General features: G+C 32.8%; 1 protein-coding gene across 1 annotated transcript in view; it reads left to right on the top strand.

Annotated features, from left to right (window-relative positions):
* LOC114332905 (uncharacterized) overlaps positions 1–12,911 on the top strand; it is a 107,062-nt gene extending 94,151 nt beyond the window's left edge. Inside the window, exon 5 of the mRNA XM_050651989.1 lies at positions 12,778–12,911. Within this exon, the coding sequence (XP_050507946.1) occupies positions 12,778–12,911 (134 nt within the window). The remainder of the gene's footprint in view (positions 1–12,777) is intronic.
* Positions 12,912–21,017: the final 8,106 nt, after the last annotated feature.

Consider the following 21,017-nt stretch of genomic DNA (forward strand, 5'->3'; position numbering starts at 1 on the left):
CTTGATTATATTTTAAAATGTTTTTATTATTACGTCTTGTTATATGCAATCTATTGTGTCTAGTTGATTAAGTTTTAAGCGATATAATCATTTAAACTTTCAATTGCTTTTTTTATTTCAAATCAGTATTCGCACAATTGATAAATGTTAAAATCCAACCCTGAAGATATTTGAATTTCCTTCTGTTTTGCGATTTGGATTTATCGTGAAAACATTCATCCTAGCAGTGGAGTTGAAATGACTACACTCTGACTGGGAGTGTTGGAAATAAAAATAAAATTGGAAAAGTTTTATGTAACTACAATGCCACAGTGCAATGTATTAGAAGTTTGCTTGAATATTGGAATCGCTTGAAATTCTACCAGGGGTTTTTTGAATAAATGTTAAATTAGGCAATCTTCTTTCAGTTTTATTAGACATACTTTTGGTTTAGATAATCTCGTTGTACCTATTAGCAAGAACTATGTCACTCTACAGCAACTAACTTGTTATGATTGTATTTGTTAAATTAATATTTGGTAACTGTTGCATCCTGCATATACGATATAAAATGGACCGCGTTATGTAATAGCGGATTAAGCGACAAAATGTAGTTTTGAGATAAATCGGTTTAAAGATTTTAAATTTGTTTTTGGTACTATTTCTAAAATATAGTACTGACATGTTTCATATTTAATATATTAATGCAAATGTAAATAGACTTTTACATGTGTTTAAAATTTTTTAAAAATAATTTATATTTTAAAAGTTATTCGATCAAATGTCTCTTAATTCGTTATTGCTTTTTTAAGATATGCATGAGTTAAGATGCGAATACCGGATTAAGAGACATATATTATTTGTCGCTTAATCTGATGTTACCTGACAAAGGATGTCTTTTAATTCGATATCTTAAACGTTGGTAAATATGTTGTTATGTTTTGTAATAAAGAATTAACCGACTATTCGTGGCGCTTGATTCGTTATTACACTTACAAAGGTGCGGATTTTTGTTTATGACGATGGATTATGTACCATTATTGGCATTTAGTTCGATATTACAAATCCTAATGTGAGATTTTTTTTAATAAAATAAAAAATGTCGCTTAATACAGGCATTTAAAAACAACTTTTTTTTTAAATTTTTTTACAAAAAACATATTTTTATACATAGATTTGCACCGTAGCTGCAAGATGGCACTAATATCTCGATTTTGGACGTTTGGCGGTTAATCCGTTATTACATAACGCGGTCCAAATATGATGTCATTAGAAAAGGAGTCTGGATAAATGTATTCAATCTAGAAGATGCTGGTTTCTCCTCTTCCCTTTCCACTTTTATTGATATTAGGTAATTGATTTTAAAAATACACAAGGGTATGGGTTAACACTTTAATCCGCTGGAAGGAATTCGAGAGCTAAATTGGCTCAAAATTAGACTTAGGAAGGAATTCGTGATCAGTCACCATAAGGACCCAGAAACTGTGAAACATGTGAATGTGATTTTAAGGCGCTGCATTGCAAAACACCATAACTAGATGGGCAACTAACGGGAGACCTTGGATTAGTTAGGATAAATCAAACAAAAGATATGTATAGGGTTTATAAATTCTAGACTGGGTGTAAGAAACAACAATGAGCAACAAAAAATAGTGAGCTTTAGCATCAGTGACAAGGGAGATCTTGCATCAGCCTAGCTAGCCCAAGGAACGAAAAAAACCTTGACGCAATCGTTCTCGTTCATTATGTTTTTTGTTGATATATTTTTAATATTTACTATGCTATGTTGCATAATTAGACAAGCTTGCAATTTTTTTTAGCTCTGCTTTGTTTTATCTTGTAGCTCGTTTACCTTTATTACCTATTACAATATTGTGTTTGTTAATATGACATTCTAATCAGCTTGAACACATTATACCATGTTATTTCGTTGTTTTTTTACTTTGAAATATTAATTCGAAAACATATACCTATCTATCTAATCAGCCCTAAACATCCATCCTTGGATATAGACCTCCTCTTCCTTCTTCCATGGCTCTCTATCTTGGGCAATTTGCATCCAATTTGACCGTGTTTCTTCAGGTCATCCGACCATTGCATCTGTGGCCTTTCCCTTTTTCGTTTGTGGTTCCACGGTCCCCAATGTATAATCATCTTAGTCCACCTTTCATCCTTCTGCCGTAGGGTGTGTCCAGCGAACTTCCATTTAAGTTTTGCTACTTGGGTAGAGACATCTTTCACTTTTGTTTTGTTACGGATCCATTCGTTTCTTTTCCTGTCTGATAGTTTAATGTTCAGCATTTGTCTTTCCATGGATCTTTCTGTCTTTGCTATTTTTTCCATATTTTCTTTTGTAAACGTCCATGTCTGAGAGCCATATATTAAAACAGGTAGTATACATTGATTGAATACTCTTGTTTTTAGGTATTACGGGTATTTTCTGTTCTTTAGAATATAAGACAGTTTTCCGAATAATGCCCAGGCCAATCTTATTCTTCTCTTTATTTCTTCGGTTTGATTTTTTTTATTTAATCTAGTAATTTGTCTTAGATATAAAGAGAGAGTCTGTAATTTGGAATAAATTCAATATCTCAAATACTAATTGTTTTTTTAAATGCTCAGACCCGTCGATTAGTATTTCAAATTGTCCTTTTTGACATAAAATAATAATGTATACAGGGTGTTCCAATTTAAAGATATGACGTCATCGTTGATTTTCTTAAATGGCAACACTGTCATTTTGACAGCTATTTTGATAGGGTGTGTAAAGTTATACACAACTGCAAAATTTCAAATTTTTATTCCCTACCATTTACAATATAATAAAAAATAAAGTTATGAAAAACAAGTAATCAAATAATAATTGAATTTAATTATTTCAAATAAGCAAATGCTCATAACGTTGCCCATTAACAATTTGACAATAATTGAGGGCAACATTATGAGTATTTGCTTAATTGAAATAATTAAATTCGATTATTATTTGATTACTTGTTTTTCATAACTTTGTTATTTTTTATTATCTTGTAAATGGTAGGGAATAAAAATTTGAAATTTTGCAGTTGTATATAACTTTACACTCCCTATCAAAATAGCTATCAAAATGACAGTGTTGCTATTTAAAAAAATCAACGATGACGTCATATCTCTAAATTCGAAATGGGACGTTTCGATGCCGCCGGTTCATCGCCGGCCGTTTCGATGCCGCCGGTTCATCGCCAGTCCAGTTCATCGCCGTCATATCTCGCATTTCCTAGAATTCCTAATTGATACTAAAAATAACTAATAATTGTAACTGTCGAAAATTCGGAAATATATCAGATAGCGATTAATTGACTGGCGATGAATCGGCCGGCATCGGCATCGAACTGGCGGCATCGAAACGGCGGCGATGAAACGTCCTAGACCCCTCTAAATTGGACACCCTGTATACATTATTATTGTAAGTCAAAAATGACAATTTCAAATACTAATCGATGGCTCTGAGCACTTTTCATAAAAACAATTAGTATTTAAATTATGGAACTTATTCCAAATTACAGACATAACTTTGTTATTTTCTATTATCTTGTAAATGGTAGAGAATAAAAATTTGATATTTTGCAGTTGTGTATAACTTTACACACCCTATCAAAATAGCTATCATAATGACAGTGTTGCCATTTAAGAAAATCAACGATGACGTCATATCTCCAAATTGGGACACCCTGTATACATTATTATTTTATGTCAAAAAGGACAATTTGAAATACTAATCGACGGGTCTCAGCATTTTTCAAAAAAACAATTAGTATTTGAGATATTGAATTTATTCCAAATTACAGACTCTCTCTGTATAGTCTTTTACTTGTTCTATTCTTGTTTGTGCCACTGTAATTATTAGTTCTTCTTGTTGATTGGTCATGGTTTTTGTTTTACTGTAATTCATCTCCAGTCCTATCTTTGTCGATTCTCTATCTAGTTTTTCCATCATTCTTTGTAATTCTTCACTTCTTTCTGTTATTAATACAATATCATCAGCGTATCGTGAGTGATTCAGATATTGCCCGTTTATGTTTATACCGAAGCCATTCCAGTGTAGTTGTTTGAACACATCTTCTAGCGCTTGGTTGAATAGCTTGGGCGAGATGGTATCTCCTTGTCTTACTCCTCGGTTTATTTTAATAGGCTCCGTTTGTTTCATTAGCTTAATAGTTGTTGTTGCCTTATCATAATATATATTTGTAATTAAGTCGGTATATCTGTAGTCTATTCTGCTGTTTTGTAGGGAATTCTTTACTGCCGAGTATAGCGGGATATGATATTCGTTAGCTTTTTCGATTAATACGAAATGCGAATATGCGAAAACATATTTAAGAATAATCCCAATATCATCCCCAAAGGAATGATTCGGTCGTACAAATTTAAAAGAAAAAAACTTAATTAATTTTAATAATACATTAATGCTGGTATTTTTTCCACAGACTTTCCTTTCAGGATTATCATTGGTATTCTCGTTGTCGTAATATAAAAAACACTTGTACCATGAAATCCGACATTCACTTCCCCTTACCAAGAATATTCTCTCTCACAGGCTTATTCAATTATTCCAAAAGACAGTTTATATCCAATTCAATCTCCTTGCTTTTTCTACCTGTTTCTGGCTTGCGGCTTCCTGATATAATACACCAAGAAAAGTATAGTGGATTGCTAAGGCTTTATTAGTCGCAAAAAATTCTAGAAGTTGCCGATGGTCAAAAAGACTGAATTATTCTTTCACTGAATATTTTGTACATGATTCTAATAACAGTCAATTCTGCGGTTATTCCTATTTATAAAATATTCTGTGAAAAACATGAAACAATTATTTTGTTTAAGAACGTTATTACGTGCTTAATTATTTACGTAAGGAATCCAAATCTGCAATAAAAATGGGAACCCTATTTAATATTATAAAGTTTTCCCCACACAAGGGCGGATCAAGGGAGAGAAAGAATTTAAAAAATAGAAGTTTAAATATTTGCAGTTCAAATATATTTAGTTTTAAACACATACTTATATATGCACAAAACAGGGGATACATATTATGTCTTCTGAACTATAGTTGAACAAAAGCAGTCACGGAAGCTTCAAGAATGACATAGAATTTTTTGTAAATAAAAATGTTGATAATTTTACAAAGTGCCATTTGTTAGAACGGCTTTGGCAGCCATCAATCGTATTAATTTCAATATTCTGTACACACAAAGAATAAAAAAGAAATTAAGCGTTACTTACACCAGCACTTAGAACAAAGGAGTTGGTTGGAAATGTCGCACATTAAAAAGGGATTGTTTTGCAAGTATTGCGTTTTATTTTTCTAATAAAAATATGGTTACAATAAAGGGATGATAAAGCCTTGTCACGAAACCTTCAACATATTTCGCCAAACTCATGGACAAAGACGGAGCCATACAAAACAATGAGGTTATCGCAACCCGCAAAAGTAGTCAGATATTAACCAGATAGACCAGATATTAACCAGATAGGTCTTTAAATATTTAGTCTTCTTGATATAGTGGTCATGTTGTGACTGGCTGATTGACATAAAGTCCATGTCATTAAAAAAAAACAGATAGACTCTCAGAGGTCTAGACAGATACAAGCAAATAGAGAAAGACTACGATCAATAGTAGATTCTATAGTGTTCTTAGGTCGGCAAATTATTCCTCTAATAGGCCATCGTGGTGATGTCCTCCTGCTTCTGGAAGAAGATGCTGGACCTAGCAATAAGGGGTATTGTTAAGATTTAAAATCTCATCAGGAGATAAGACTATTCAACGACACCTATCCACAGCATCAGTGGCACCAACATGTTGTGGTAAACAAGTGATTGAACAAATAATGAATCAGGTTTTTTTTGAAAAATAGCTTTGGTAGAGCCAATATGAATCAGGTTCAAAGTGCAAATTTTTACCCTATCATATTTGACGAAACGACCGACGTATCCCACGTGGAACAGCTTTTTCTAAATTTGAGATACATATTATATACGAAAAATGAAAGATTACCCATGAACCATCATATTAAACATCTTTCCTATGTTCCAGAAAATAATGAACTAGTACCAGTACTATAAGAACAGCTTATATAAGTATTATACATGTACTTGCGTTGGCCAATTTTTTTTTTGTGACACGGTTACAGGAAAATACAGCTTGTTTGATATGTTCGTTTATGGGTAATCTTTCATTTTTCCTACTGTACACAATAACAACATTGGTGAAGACTTTGTCAAGTTTATTGACGATTATGAGAAGATAAAAATACTTAGTGAAAATCAAGAATGAGCGGAAGAAGAAGGCCTGACAGGAGAAGCATTGGGAAAAATAGTATTAAACTTGTTGAAAGAACTGCACTTGGATCCGAAAAAATGTGTAGGAATCGGTACTGACTTTAATTAATAATACTTTAAAAACGATAAGTTTTGAATGTCTTTATTGCACTCAATAGTATGTGACAAGTGCCTTAAAACTCACAATTGTAACCCAAATTTTTAAAAATTACCGCCAAACCCCCGGTCTTCCTCCCAAAAAAAGTTCATGGCCCCTCCCGAAAATCGGCCCTGGATCCGCCCTTGTCCCCACACCACCTCGATCGGGTGGAAGGGGTTCATGTTTGGTGTCATTCGATGCATGTTTGAAAAATATTAGACACGTATTTTCAGTTTTTCGCTCTAATGTTCATTTCGTGAAATATTTGACCATCCCGCTACTTTTGGTATACCCTATATATGGTTTTAGCTACATCGCCCCATGAAAATCGTCAGATTATATTTTTTCCGTAAGCTCTTGAGTATTCAATAATGACGCTTTTTCAATCAATAGCTCTTGAGTATTTCAATATGACGCTTTTTTTACAACTTTTTGACGCGCCCATTTCCTTACGCCCCTCGCAAATCGTCAGATTATTGAAAAATACACTCTTTTACATGTACTTAAATAACCCTATCTTAATCTGACGCGCTCGAATATTTCTGAGGATATATATGTCTTTTACTAGCTATCGTCAACGCACGCTCCTGTATTAGGAGTCCATATATATGGTAGGGGTATACTGCCGTGCTAGGCCCAGAGGCGGTAACTAACGTTTGAAAAAATGGTGGCAAAATCGATTTCAAAATTGAATGCTACAATTTTGGCCCGTTAGGGATTTATGGACTAGCTAATAGATTTAATGCATGGATATATGCCCCAGTTTATTAAGGGAACCATTAATTATATTTTAAAACAAAGTTTTATATAAAAAGAGGTAGATACCGCTAAAACGTTTTATCAAAACTTACTATAATACTAAGCCTATTAGCGGTATGTGGTTTACAGTTGTGATTGATATGAAATAAAAAGCTTTTATGTGTAGTAAAGTTTATTAAATTGAAAGAATTAAAATACTATTAAATGTTATTATTTTGTTGAGCCACGATATGACAACAACAAATTGACAATATTTGGTTGTCGTTATATCTGTTTTCTTTCAAGAGTCAATAAAAACCTATTGGTTCATTAATAATATTGTTCCATTTGTGATTCAATATAGACAATTAAATAGACAACCGAACAACATACCAAAAAACCTATTTAGTATTACAATGGTATTACCTCATAATTAACATTTTTTATAAAGTCTTTTATAGTGCGTCTAATAATTTGGGCGAAACTGTACTTATACTAGGAAAAAACAGAATCCCTTCAGATGGTTAAAGATGTTTGAACAGCTGCTGATGTTAAGCGTTTTAAAGAATTTTTCAACTGTAAATGTGATTGTAAACCATACTTTTCACTTTCTATTCTCAGCCATTATATTCTTAGCGACAAAGGTTCGCTATTTTACGACTTTTATAATAGCAGACACCTACCCTAATATTATTATGCATTGTTATATTATTGGGTATTTCACAATATCATATTGGGTATTAAAATACCATTACTTAATGTAATTAGGGCAAATTTTAACATTTTATTAGTTGTATTGTACCAACTAGTTATATGTTATGATTAAAATATGATCACATTGTCTTTTACCTATTTATAATAACATTGTATAACTAGACTACTAGATATTGTCTAGTTAAGCAATGATAATAGCTTGTATTTAAACAAAAAAAAATGCAATCAATGGGGCTGTTAATCCCATGTACGACCAACAAAGGGTTAATTGGAGAAAACTTGAAGTATGAAACAGACCTTGCGCCTGTACAGGCTAAACATATTTTTTTTTCACCTCTTGTGATTACTTTACAATAAATTGTCCTCTTTCTATAATATTGTCTTCAGTGGTTTCACTCTCTGCTTGGGCGTCCCTACCATAAGAATAGGAAATAAATTGTTATAATTAGCGAAATCGGGAATCCACTTTTCTCTTTGTTATCTAACTTAGCTTTAGAGCACGTTAGGAATGCACAACCAGAGTTAACAAATGGCTTCGCTGCCCAGGAAGATACTGTTAGCCTTTGCTGACGATGTCGACACGATTGTACACTCAGCCAGAGATGCGAAAGAAGTTCTTACACCTGAAGGTGATGCCAGGGAAATTGGTCTTAGGAAATAAAGCGTATTATGCCTTGGTCTTTTTCTTCCTCCTTAGCTTTTCCTTTTTCAGTAGTCACTGTTCCTTACTCTTTCTTTACCTAGTCTTCTTCACCTAAATATTTCTCTCTCAAGTCCTCTTTCACAAAGTCCTTTCATTTTCTCGGTCTTTCTTTACCTCTCCTTGAAGCGTTTTAAATGCCTGCTCAGATGGGGTCAGGGATAAAATTAACTACATGGATACTGGGAGTCGAAAAGGAACTAAATAAGAAGAAACATACACTTAAACCTTCTTTTGCGTACGGCGCTGGAGTTGGTTGTTCGGTGAGCAGGCTAGCGGGTTCGTTTTAAGGAATGGGAGGGTTTTAGAAGAACTAACTACCATTACCAAATAAACAAAGGATATTTAGATATTTAACACTTTACAATCATTATTTTTACAAAATTTTTACCATATTGAAAACAGTAATCTCTATAAAGAATTTAAAAAAACTGTTTCCAACTGCAAATTTTAATATTTACTTGAAAGTAAATCACTTTTATAAACAAAATTTTACAGTACCTTTCAAAAAACATTTCCTTGTCACATCACACTAAAGAAAAATTTCCGTTCAACACGTGGGCGGGCTTCTTCAATTAATGAGGACGACAAAGGGCTTTAGACAATGGGAAACAGGAAAGAAGTTGAGACAAAACCAGACATATCATCGGGGACTCCATAAAATACCATTCTACCAAACTTCAAAAAGGGCAGAACATCCACACCATGCCTGTCACCAACTACGCCGCAATTCATTGGCACTGGGTATTCTTCAATAGTCACAAAACAAAACGCAAACCATTCATTTGACTTCACCTAACGGTAATATCCAATTCATGCCGGCAAGGTGTTGGGTGTGGCAACCGTTCTGTGAGTTTGAACTGCTAGATGCTCGCAGTTTAAATGTCAATTTCGAACTGACTCCTCTACCAAATTTCTCCTCGCTTGCAAAAACCACATTCCGTCATAAACATCCAATCAGACACGGACCCTCAAGTGCATTTTAAAATTTGTCGAAGAACCGTCGACTTTTTGGTTACGCAGATTAATATTAGTAATAGATTAAAGGAGCCATGTATACAGGGTGTAACCAAAAACTTCATCAATATTAAACAAATTTAAAGACAATTTAAATGAATGATATTACCAACACAAAATACAAGGGATAATTATTCATAAGGCGGGATTAAAACAAAACATAGCATTTTTCTTCTATTCATTATTGCGGTTTTTTGAAATGCTACATCCTTCATCATCATCATCAATCAGCCTGATTTGTCCAGTGTTGAACATAGGCCTCCTTCAGATATTTCCATCTTCTTGTGTTATGCGCCTCTGCTATCCAATTGGTCACAATTCATTTGAGGTCGTCGGTCCATCTCGTTGAAGGTCTTCCTCGGTTTGGCTTGTCTGCCTGTGGTCTCCACACAAGCAGTTTTTTTGTCCATTTGTCATATTTCATTCTTGCAACATGTCCCGCCCATCTCCATTTTGTGTCGTGTGTCATCATCATCATCAGTCAGCCCGGATTTGTCCATTGTTGAACATAGACCTCCTTCAGATATTTCCATCTTCTTCTGTTATGCTCCTCTGCTATCTAATTGGTCACAATTCACTTGAGGTCGTCGGTCTATCTCGTTGAAGGTCTTCCTCGGTTTTGCTTGTCCACCCGTTGTCTCCACACAAGCAGTTTTTTGTCCATTTGTCATCTTTCATTCTTGCAACATGTCCCGTCCATCTCCATTTTTGCCTGGTAATGCGTTCGATAATATCTTCCACTCCGGTTTGTCTACGAACTTCCTCGTTTCTAACTCTACTTCTTAAGCTTATTCCAATAATTATTAAAGAGTAAATATAAACGTTTTGAGGCCTCAACTTCTTATTTAATCCATGTGGTGAGACCGCTCCCGTCTGGAAAAATTTCTGATTCGGTTTCTTTGTGGATTCCTATTTAAAAATGTCTCCTTTAAACAAATCTGATGGGTTCCAGGCGAAATTTTTGGGCAGAAATTGTTTAAACAATTTTTTTAAACAAATACAAAAGATCATGTTTTTTGCTGCGGAACATATATTTGTAAGTTTTGTGGGTCATTCTAAACAAGAAAGATATCTTGTAAATTTTTTCAAAAATTGATAGTTTTCGAGTTATAGGCGATTTTAAATCTGAAAAATGCGAAAATACGCATTTTCGAGGCCTAAAAACTCATATTTATACTCGTATATTTGAGGTTTCCAGATACTTAAATTAAAGTTTAATTATTAAGCTTCAAGATTCTGAAGAGTGATTGCGTCTAACCTTAATTTAAACTGTTGTTTTTTAATTGTTAAATATGTCAATCCGATATCAAGCCGATGCGGCGCGCTCTATTTCAAAAATCTCCAATTTTCCTCCGAAAAATATTTTTTCTAGATTCTTTAGGACATTCTAAATAAAATAAGTTTCTTGGCATTTTTCTCAAAAGTTAACAGTTTTAAAGTTATAAGCGATTTAAAATCCAAAAATGCAGTTTTTTGTCATTTTTCGGATTTTAAATCGCTTATAACTTTAAAACTATTAACTTTTGAGAAAAATGTCAAGCAACTTATTTTATTTAGAATGTCCCAAAGAATCTAGCAAAAATATTTTCGGGGGAAAGTTTGGTATTTTTGAAACAGAGCGTGCCACACCGGAAAAAAAATCAGATAAACACGCATAATTATTAACAATTAAAAAACAACGGTATAAATTAAGGTTAGACGTGATCACTATTTAGAATCTTGAAGCTCAATGTTTAATCTTTAATTTAAGTATCTGGCAACCTCAAAAATACTAATTTAAATATGAGTTTTTAAGCCTAGAAAATGCATATTTTCGCATTTTTCAGATTTATATCGTATATAACTCGAAAAGCATCAATTTCTAAGAAAAATTACAAGATACCTTTCGTGTTTAGAATGACCCAAAAAACCTAAAAATATATCTTCCAGGGCAAAAAAAACGTAATTTTTTATATTTGTTTAAAAAATTGTTTAAACAATTTCTGCCCAAAAATTCCGCCAGGCACCCTTCAGATTTGTTTAAAGGGGACATTTTTGAATATAAATCCACAAAAAAACCGAATCAGAAATTTTTTCAGACGGGAGCGGTCTCACCACATGGACTAATTTCGATCGGGATATCCCTATAATCAGTATTCTAATAAACGGGTTCGACTTTACTACGTTACGCTATAAATATTTTAAATTGACTTTTAATTGAAATATTGGCTAATTTAGAAAACACTCTTTACCTTTTTTAAAACAATATCACTCATATCTCCCCACATTGCTTAAAATCTTATCTCTCCAACTTCACTTTGATCTCGGCGCATACCTTTTCAGGCTAATGTTTTTCTGACGCAGCACAGCACACCGTTACAAAATCGTCTCTAAGAATTTTTGAAGTGATGTAAAAGTTGAAGTGTTCTTGAGCCGAAGCCCGGTTGAAAGAAAATTCCAGGCAAAGAAGTAGAAATGACATTGTTTCACCACTTTATTTAATCTTCCAGTATAAAGAGACAGCGCCTCCAAGTTTTACACGTGGAACTTCTTTCTCTTTATTCAACTTCTTTTGTAAGAATAAAAGTTAGATAGTCGCGGTGGATAAGGGTATATGTAAATGGAGAAAATGTTAGTTTAATCGATGTACGTAAAGAAAAAGTGTTTATGGATTACAAAATTTTGATAAAGGAAAATGGTTCTTGTAGGAAGTTAACATATTGTTTTTTATGGCTTCTGGAAACTATTTGAACTATATTTACTACCATAAAGACTACATCAGATTAAACGTCAGCGTCCTTAAACAAATGAAATAATGTAGGATCGTAAAAGTTTCTGATCATAATTACCTGCATAAAAAAATGTTAAAATTCTATACGAACTTTTTCCTGAATAACAGCTATCCCCACATTCTTTTGAAAACAATAATTTTGTTTATCATACGGTCTGAAACTATGGATGGAAAAAACCTACCGGTTATAACCTTAAACCGGTTTTTTTAATTTGCAACAACCGGTTTAACCGGTTGTTTTTTTGTTCCGGTTATAACCGGTTTTTTCTTTTTAAATCTAATAACCGGTGAAAAACCGAATAAGTTACCTCTGGAAAAATTAATTAATTCAGAGAAAATGAAGAGATTTCTATCTTTTTTCGATTCCAATCATATAATAATGTATTATAAAATTTATATTTTCGCAGATTATTTAATAATCTGCGAAGAAATTAACCCAAAGAAACATAATTCACATATTTTATTTACTAACAAAGAACTGGACGAAAATGCCACATCAGCTTTTATGAAACAATTAAGTTTTATTGCAGTTCGGGAATAGTTATTTAGATGATATCATTTACATAAAACTGTGATCTGCTTGAAATCGATATTCCAACCATCGTCTAATTATAATTGTTTATACTTAAGTACTTTAGACTCTTGTATGTTGTTGTTGTGAGTACCGAAATACGAATCTCCATTATGTAATTTTTAAACAATAGATAATTATTAAGAATTAAAAGGTATTACACAAACGTATTAAAAATACTACTGAAATTTTTTTGATGGTAATAGAAATAAAAGATGAATTGGGTTATCGAATTTATTGTTAAGTATAATATAAGTGCATTTGGATATTTTTTTAAACTCGGTTGATCCAAGGGAAATTTCGGTAGATCGGTAGGATCATCACTTTTGGGAATATCCCAATTATTGACAACATAATACACGCCGACCCCGTCTACAGAGAGCGATGAATCAGAGTTGCCAGATTTGGGGTATTTCGCCCAATTTTAGGGTACTTTGAAAGCGCCTGGGAAAATTTTTAGGTTAAACTGGTTGGGGAATTTTTCGGTAGGAAAATTAAGCAAAATAAAGTGCAATATAAATGTAACATTTTAACCTATTGAGTATTTGGTATTGATTAAAAAACTGAAAACCGGTTTTTGGAATAACTGGTTTTTTTGACCGGTTATAACCGCCAGGTTAAACCGTAAGTAAAAAAAAACGGTATAACTGAAAACCGTTTTTTTTTTTGTCAAAAACCGCGATCCCTAGATACATTCATATACATAGACAAAATCATCCATCTCTCAATACTATTGCTGTGAATCGGGCAGGTGGTACTACACTTATCACATCAATTTCATACGGAGATTGACGAATATTTAAAGTCAGGGATGGGGCGCCTTGGTCAATAGTCTTTGTTTATGATATTGTGTTAATATAGGAGGACAAAGAAATATTACAGGACAAGTTAGAGGCTCGGAGAAGGGCTATTGCAGAGGGAGTACTTAAAGTTAGCACGTCGAAAACGAAGTATACGTTGTTGGGAGAAACAAGAATGGAAGGGGACATAGAACTAATTAAAGAAAAACAAGGAGAGGTAGGAGAATTTAAATACCTGGACTCCTACCTAATGGATATTGGAATACTAAATGGAGAAAGTTTCCACAGGATACAGGTTGGTTGGTTTAACATGAAGCTTGAAGCAAATTATCGGGGTACGCTGTGATCATTAAATCGGAGAAGGGTTAAATGAAAGATATACTGCACGGCGGTAAAGTGTGGAAAAAAGGTGGAGGTGGCTGAAATAAAAATATTACGGTGGATGATGGAAACAGGAACCACTTGATTAGCAAAAGAACTGGGTGACTAAAGTGTCAACAAAGATACAAGGACAAAGACCGCAATGGTTTGGTCACATTAGACCTAGAAATAAAAACAATATGGGATAGATTTGCTAGAAGTGTATGGAAGGAGGGGTAGAGGAAAACCGAGGAGAAAATGGAAGATGTGTGCCAGGGTGAAGAAGAATTAGAAAAAGCTACCCCTGAAAACAGAAAATCTGAAGAGGAAGAAGAAGAAATCTACGCAGAGTGCAAATGATGGTGATGGGTAAACTTCTGCTGTATTGCCAGAATAAATATAATATCTCCATATTTCAAAAACCGTAAAAAATGGTACCAGTAAACGTTTTAATACTTCCAATTACCCAAAACAGAATGTTAAGTTTATCTTGAGACAGATAGGGTAAGGAATATTAAATAGGGCAGGCCCGTGCGCAGGGGGGGTTTTGGGGGTTCTAACCCCCCCCCCCATCGAGAATTTTTCCACATAATTTTCCACTAGCAATAGTCCTTATTCTACGAAAGTCAAACCGACTTGATAATAAATATTTTGTTGTCAATTTTTGTTTCGACATTCTCAACTTTCTCGATCTTGTGCACGTTTTTTTTTGAATTTTCCCGCCTTTTTTACCTCCTATTATCAGTGTCATTGTGAATGCAACCATCGATAGTATCGATTATGGAGACCTGTAAGAAGGAGTGGAAACGCAAAGCATCGTTTGTGGGCTACTACATTATTTTTTATTAACTTCATAACCTAACATGATACACATATGTCAAAACCCCCCCCCCCCCCATAAACGAATTCTGCGCACGGGCCTGAAATAGGGTATTAAATAGGGTGTTAAATAGGGTAAAGAAGCAATGGGTGCCCTAAAAAACGCTGCTACTGAAGATTTAACTCCACCTGTGTTGACAAATGGTTGGATCGAGTAGCTCAGGAGTCACCACTGCCGGTCGTAAGATCGGGTAAAGGAGGAAAGTTGGGCAGTGGGCTAACAACCCACTCCCGGAAAAGCACTCTCTTACGAAACCTGAACATTTGCCTCGGAATAAAGGACGGAACTTTCGGTAACGACTCAAGCTACGAAACAAGGACTATACACAGTGAACAGTGTCCGTGTATGGAGAAGAGCAGCCACAGACAAACAAGGGTAGAGGAAAAATAAAGGAGGCCAAGGCTCCAGTTTGGCTGTAGTGCCGTAGAAGAAGAAGAAATAAGAAGAACAAAAAAGATAAATTTTAGGTTAATTATTTCTAAAACTTTGGTTTGCATCTGTAAAATAAAAACAAGCTGAAAATGCGAGCATTATCATAACGAAAACTTTGTTTATTTACTTATTTTAATTCATAATTTGGAAAATTGCTATTATGAAAAGTTGTTTAGAATTAAAAATTATATTTTAATATGCAATTATATCATTTTAATTTAAATGTTGTGAACTATAAAGGTACTTTACTCTTGATCGAAATTCATATTTTTTATATACAGCTGGTTCCAAAAAAAACTGATACGACTCTTAAAGCGTATTTGGTAGAAAATTTAGCAGTGTATTTTGAATGACAAATACTTATTATTTACATACTATCACTCTCACTGTCAAATCTTAAAATTTGTCAGATAACTTTTGTTCAACCTCAAAAAATGGCTCCACATGCTAGCAAAGAACTAAAAGCAAGAATTGTAACGATATTGGAAGATGGTTGGTCACTATCTGCCGTAGCGAACCATTTTAACGTAAGCAGAACAACAGTGTTTAAAATTAATAAAACAGGGAGAGAACAAGAAACTCCCGAAAGAAAGCAAGGTAAAAATATCTACCGCTCATGAAGATCGTACGCTTTTTGAGAGATTAGAAGAGAATCCTTTTAATATAATATGATGTTGATATTTTTTTTGTACATTATTTTAATATATGACTTACCATAATGTAATCAGTTGTTTGTTGTTTGTTTGTTTATTTTATTATTTGTCTGTCATAATAAATATAATATAATGTCAGACCAATCAAATACACTGCTCAAAATAATCAAATCTTACTAAGAGTCGTATCAGTTTTTTTAGGAACCAGCTGTACCTCGTATAAAATTAATAAAATTTGATATATGATGGTTGCATCATAAATCTTAACCATGAAGAGCTTTTTATGAAGAATAACTTTTCTTCGTCAAATTAAAAATAAAAGAGTTATAAATGAAATGTTGTTGGTATCCATAATTTGAGAAAAATCTTCAAATATTTTTTTCGATTAGAAGGATGTAATTGCACATATCAGAAAATAATTTTTTATTCCAAACAACATTTCATATAGTCGGTTTGAAAAACTCAGACACAACTGGCTAGTGATTTTAGTCAGTAATTTTACCAATTTGTCACAAAAAATAATTACTAAATAGTTAAAAATTACTAAATAATTAGTAATCTTGCCAATTTTGGCAAAATTGGCAAAAAACACCTACTAAAATCACTAGCCGGTTTTGTCTGAGTTTAGCGAACCAACTATAATAACAATTTTCATTTCATAACAAATGGAACAGTCCATTTATCATTAGGTACTCCCATTAAACAAGAGGCCGTATACTCGTATAAACATTTTTAAAATTGTTAATTGCATTCAAAATATACTAAAATTTTATTTTTGAACATCGTATTTATTTTATATAATAATTAAATTCACTATCAAACGTCATTGATATTTTATTAATACTTTTTTTAAAATTTAGTTTGACATTCACGAAGTGTCAAACTGAAATAATGTAAATAACCTATGCTTTGCTTAACAAATTCAGATTTATAAACTAGCCTACTTACTAGCAACGATTTCAGCTGACGTTTAGTGTGTCGGCACAAAATAATGCGATTGTGACGTCACATTTTAGACTTTGCAATCGAATATCTCGAAGACGGTTCCAAATATGGAAATGCCGTTTTCAGATTTGGATTCATAAGACAAAACTACATAAGAATCCATCGATAAATCTGCTCTAAGTATTGCAAGAACGGCAACGCAATAACACACACACACTTTGCGAATTTATAAACGAAAAGTTTTCGTTGATTAAGCATTATTAGTTTAATTCTTTTTAATTACCCACATCAACCATGCACGTTCTATAGCTAATCATGCTTATCACTCTTTGATAAGAAGTTCTAAGATGTCTACAAATATTTTCCTCTAAAATATTTCACTCAAAATTGTCGAACAAACATCACGTAGTAAAAATCCGCGCCTCGAGCCAAAAATTAAAAATAGGCATCCTTAAAAGGTAGTCTCCAAAACCCTAAAGGGGCATTATCGAATCAAAATCCCACAGGTGTTCAGTTAGTAAAGAAATGTCGGTCGCAATGGGATTTCAAATTCAGATTCTTACGATTTTCACGCCATATATACCCGAACGACGGAAACTTTTCATTCTTTTTTATGCTTCTTTTTGCGAAGGTAATAGTCCATTCACTCACGGTAGAATATTGAAAAACCTCCAAATAAAAAAAAAATTGCTTGGATTGACATGAAATTTGGCATACACTTAGCTGACTTGTCAAAGAAAAAAAGTGATGTTAGGCAAACGGCAGAAACCCCTAAAATTATGTTATACCGACCACGAAGATCAACTTTCAGGTGAATGACCAATTTTGTCATTCCTTATGTTTTCGAGGTCGCTGAATCCGACTATGAAGTTTATTTTTATCTAAAATTGGTGGAACATAACATAAAAATCAAATTTTATGCGAAAATGCGGAAAATCAATTTAGATGATTTTTCAAATTTAACTCGCTGTATCTTTGGTTGCTATAAATAGTTCCTTTCGAAATTCGTACTGTATCATCCTTGAAGTATTTAAATAACAATGAGATTTGTCTGAGATACTTAAGAGGAGCTGTTAGTTTTTTAACATTTTGTCGTCAGATTTCGTTAGTTTCATGTTTACTTAAAAAAGTTGGGTGACAAACTTCTTAGTTTATAATTTTAACCAACACAGCACTAAAACATACTTAAGTCATGAAGAAGATATTTGAAAAATTTCAAGTCAAAATATGTGTAACAGAAGAAAAGTTATGTGACTTTATAGAGGTGTGGGGGTGTCCCGAAAAGATTGGTCATAAATTATACCACAAATTCTGGGGTCAAAATTAGTTCGACTGAACCTAACTTACCTTAGTACAAATGTGCTCATAAAAAAAGTTATAGCCCTTTGAAGTTACAAAATGAAAATCGATTTTTTTCAATATATCGAAAACTATTAGAGATTTTTTATTGAAAATGGACATGTATAATTTTCATGGCAGGAACATCTTACAACGAAATTATAGTGAAGTTTGTCCACCCCATAAAAATTTTATGGGGGTTTTGTTCCCTTAAACCCCCCCAAACTTTTGTGTACGTTCCAGTTAATTCATTATTGTGGTACGTTAGTTAAACACAACGTTTCTAAAACTTTTTTGCCTCTTAGTATTTTTTCGATAAGCCAGTTTTTATCGAGATGCGGCTTCTTTTTTAATATATTTACATAAAAATTTTACGGGGGCTTTGTTCCTTTAAACCCCCCAAATGTTTTTGTAAGTTCCAATTAAACAATTATTGTGGTACCGTTAGTTAAACACAGAGTTTTTAAAACTTTTTTGCCTCTTAGTCTTTTTTTGGCAAGTCACCTTTTATCGAGATATGGCTTATTTTTCAAAATATACCTAAAAATGTAAATTATCAATAAATATTCAGATTATTAACAGGTCTCTATAATCATACTTAACCATATACAAATATGTGGTGGATTCGACAAATATTCTAAATATGTCCATAAATACTGGCTTGTCGAAAAAGTACTAAGAGGCAAAAAAGTTTTAAAAACATTGTGTTTAACTAATGGTGCCACAATAATAATTTAATTAGAACGTACACAAAAGTTTGGGGGGGTTTAAAGGAACAAAACCCCCATAAAATATGTATGGGGTGCACAAATTTCACTTTAATTTTTTTTTAAGATGTTGCTGCCATAAGAATGCCACATGTCCATTTTCAATCAAAAATCTCTAAAAGTTTTCGATATATGAAAAAAAATCGATTTTCATTTTGTAACTTCAAAGGGTTGTAACTTTTTTTGTGTGCACAATTGTATATAGGTAAGTAAGGTTCAATCAACCTACTTTTGACCCCAGAATCTGTGGTATAATTTATGACCAATCTTTTCGGGACACCCTGTATATATAGACACTACCCCCAAAAAAAAAACGATTATATCTGGAGATACTGATCACGGTATGGCGAATGACTAATTTTGATCATACTTTATGTTTTTGTCGGTGCTGAAAACGAAAATGAAGTTTTTTGCACTAAAAATTAAAAAAAAGCGAAATCACATTTTTCTTAAAATTAAAAGTTGCACCATTTTTTTTTTTCTATAAAACACTCTTTTCGTTGTACTTTATGTTTTAACCTAAACTTGATTAAAATGCTAAATTTCAAATTGTGTCACTCAACTTTTGCGATTAAACTTGAAATTCAGGAATCTGCGCCTTTTACTTTAAAAAAATCATAACTTTTATTGTTATAAGACTGAAAGACTAAAATAGGTCCCATTGCCTTCAGAAAGGTGAGAAATATAATATAGTAGAAAAATTTCAGAAAAAAATATTAAAATGGAACAGAGTTTTAGCGAGTTAAACGCAAAAAAACGTGATTATATTTTTTTTTTATTTTAGGGTAAAATTGCGATTTGGATAACGTACCCCTACATAAAATTCAAAATAAACCTTATTTTCGTTTTCAGTGCCATCAAAAACATGAAATATGACCAAAATTAGCCATTTACCACATCGTGGTCAGTATCTCGAGAAATAAGCGTTTTTTTGGGGGGAGTGCCTCTCGTGTATAAAGTCACATAACTTTTTTCCTATTGAATACTTTGACTTTAAATTTTCCAGAAAACTTCCTCATGACTCATGTTTTAATGCTGTGTTCGTTAAAATTATAAAGAAAAAAGTTTGTCACCCAAATTTTTTAAGAAAACATCAAACTAACGAAACCTGACGATAAAATGTTTAAAAATTAACAACTCCTCTTTTAATTTGTTTAAACATTTCGCACAAATCTCATTAATATTCAAATACTTCAAAGATGATACAGTAAAATTTTTGAAAGGAACTACTTACAGCAAAGACACAGTGAGCTAATTTTGAAAAATTACCTAAATTCATTTTTCGCATTTTTGCATAAAATTGAATTTTTGTACTTGTTCCACCAATTTTAGATAAAAACAAATTTCATATTCGGATTCACCGATCTTGAGAACATAAAGAATGACCAAAATTTGACATTTATCTATCGTAATCGCTTTTTCGATTTATAAGCCTCAAATTCGGGATGTGTCGCTCGGCTGTATGGGGCCTATGTGTGATTTTGCCCTGGGGGTGAGTTTCACCCCCTGGGGGCGAGTTTTTGAGAGTGAAAACAGATACGTTTAAAATAAGTTCGGAATTGGATAAACTGACTAATTCTAAGCAAATTGTGTTCTATGGAGTTTTTTCACTAAGTCAACACTTTTCGTTACTTGCAATATTTGCGAGTGAATATTATGTTCATTTAAAATAAAAACACGTTTTTAAACGATTTTTCACAAATAACTCAAAAAGTAAGTATCTTATAAGAATAATAATCTTAAAAATATAGCTTCTAAAAAGTGAAAAGAAAATAGTGTCTATACAAAGTCTATAAACTCAGAAGCAGAGTTGGAGCTAAATAAAACTAGATTTTTATTAGTCAAAGTCCAAATCAAATATTTCATCGTGAAATAACCAAAAAATCAAGAACTATTCGGGG

The sequence above is a fragment of the Diabrotica virgifera genome, chromosome 5, assembly GCF_917563875.1.
Source record: "Diabrotica virgifera virgifera chromosome 5, PGI_DIABVI_V3a".
Taxonomy (NCBI): Eukaryota; Metazoa; Arthropoda; class Insecta; order Coleoptera; family Chrysomelidae; genus Diabrotica; species Diabrotica virgifera.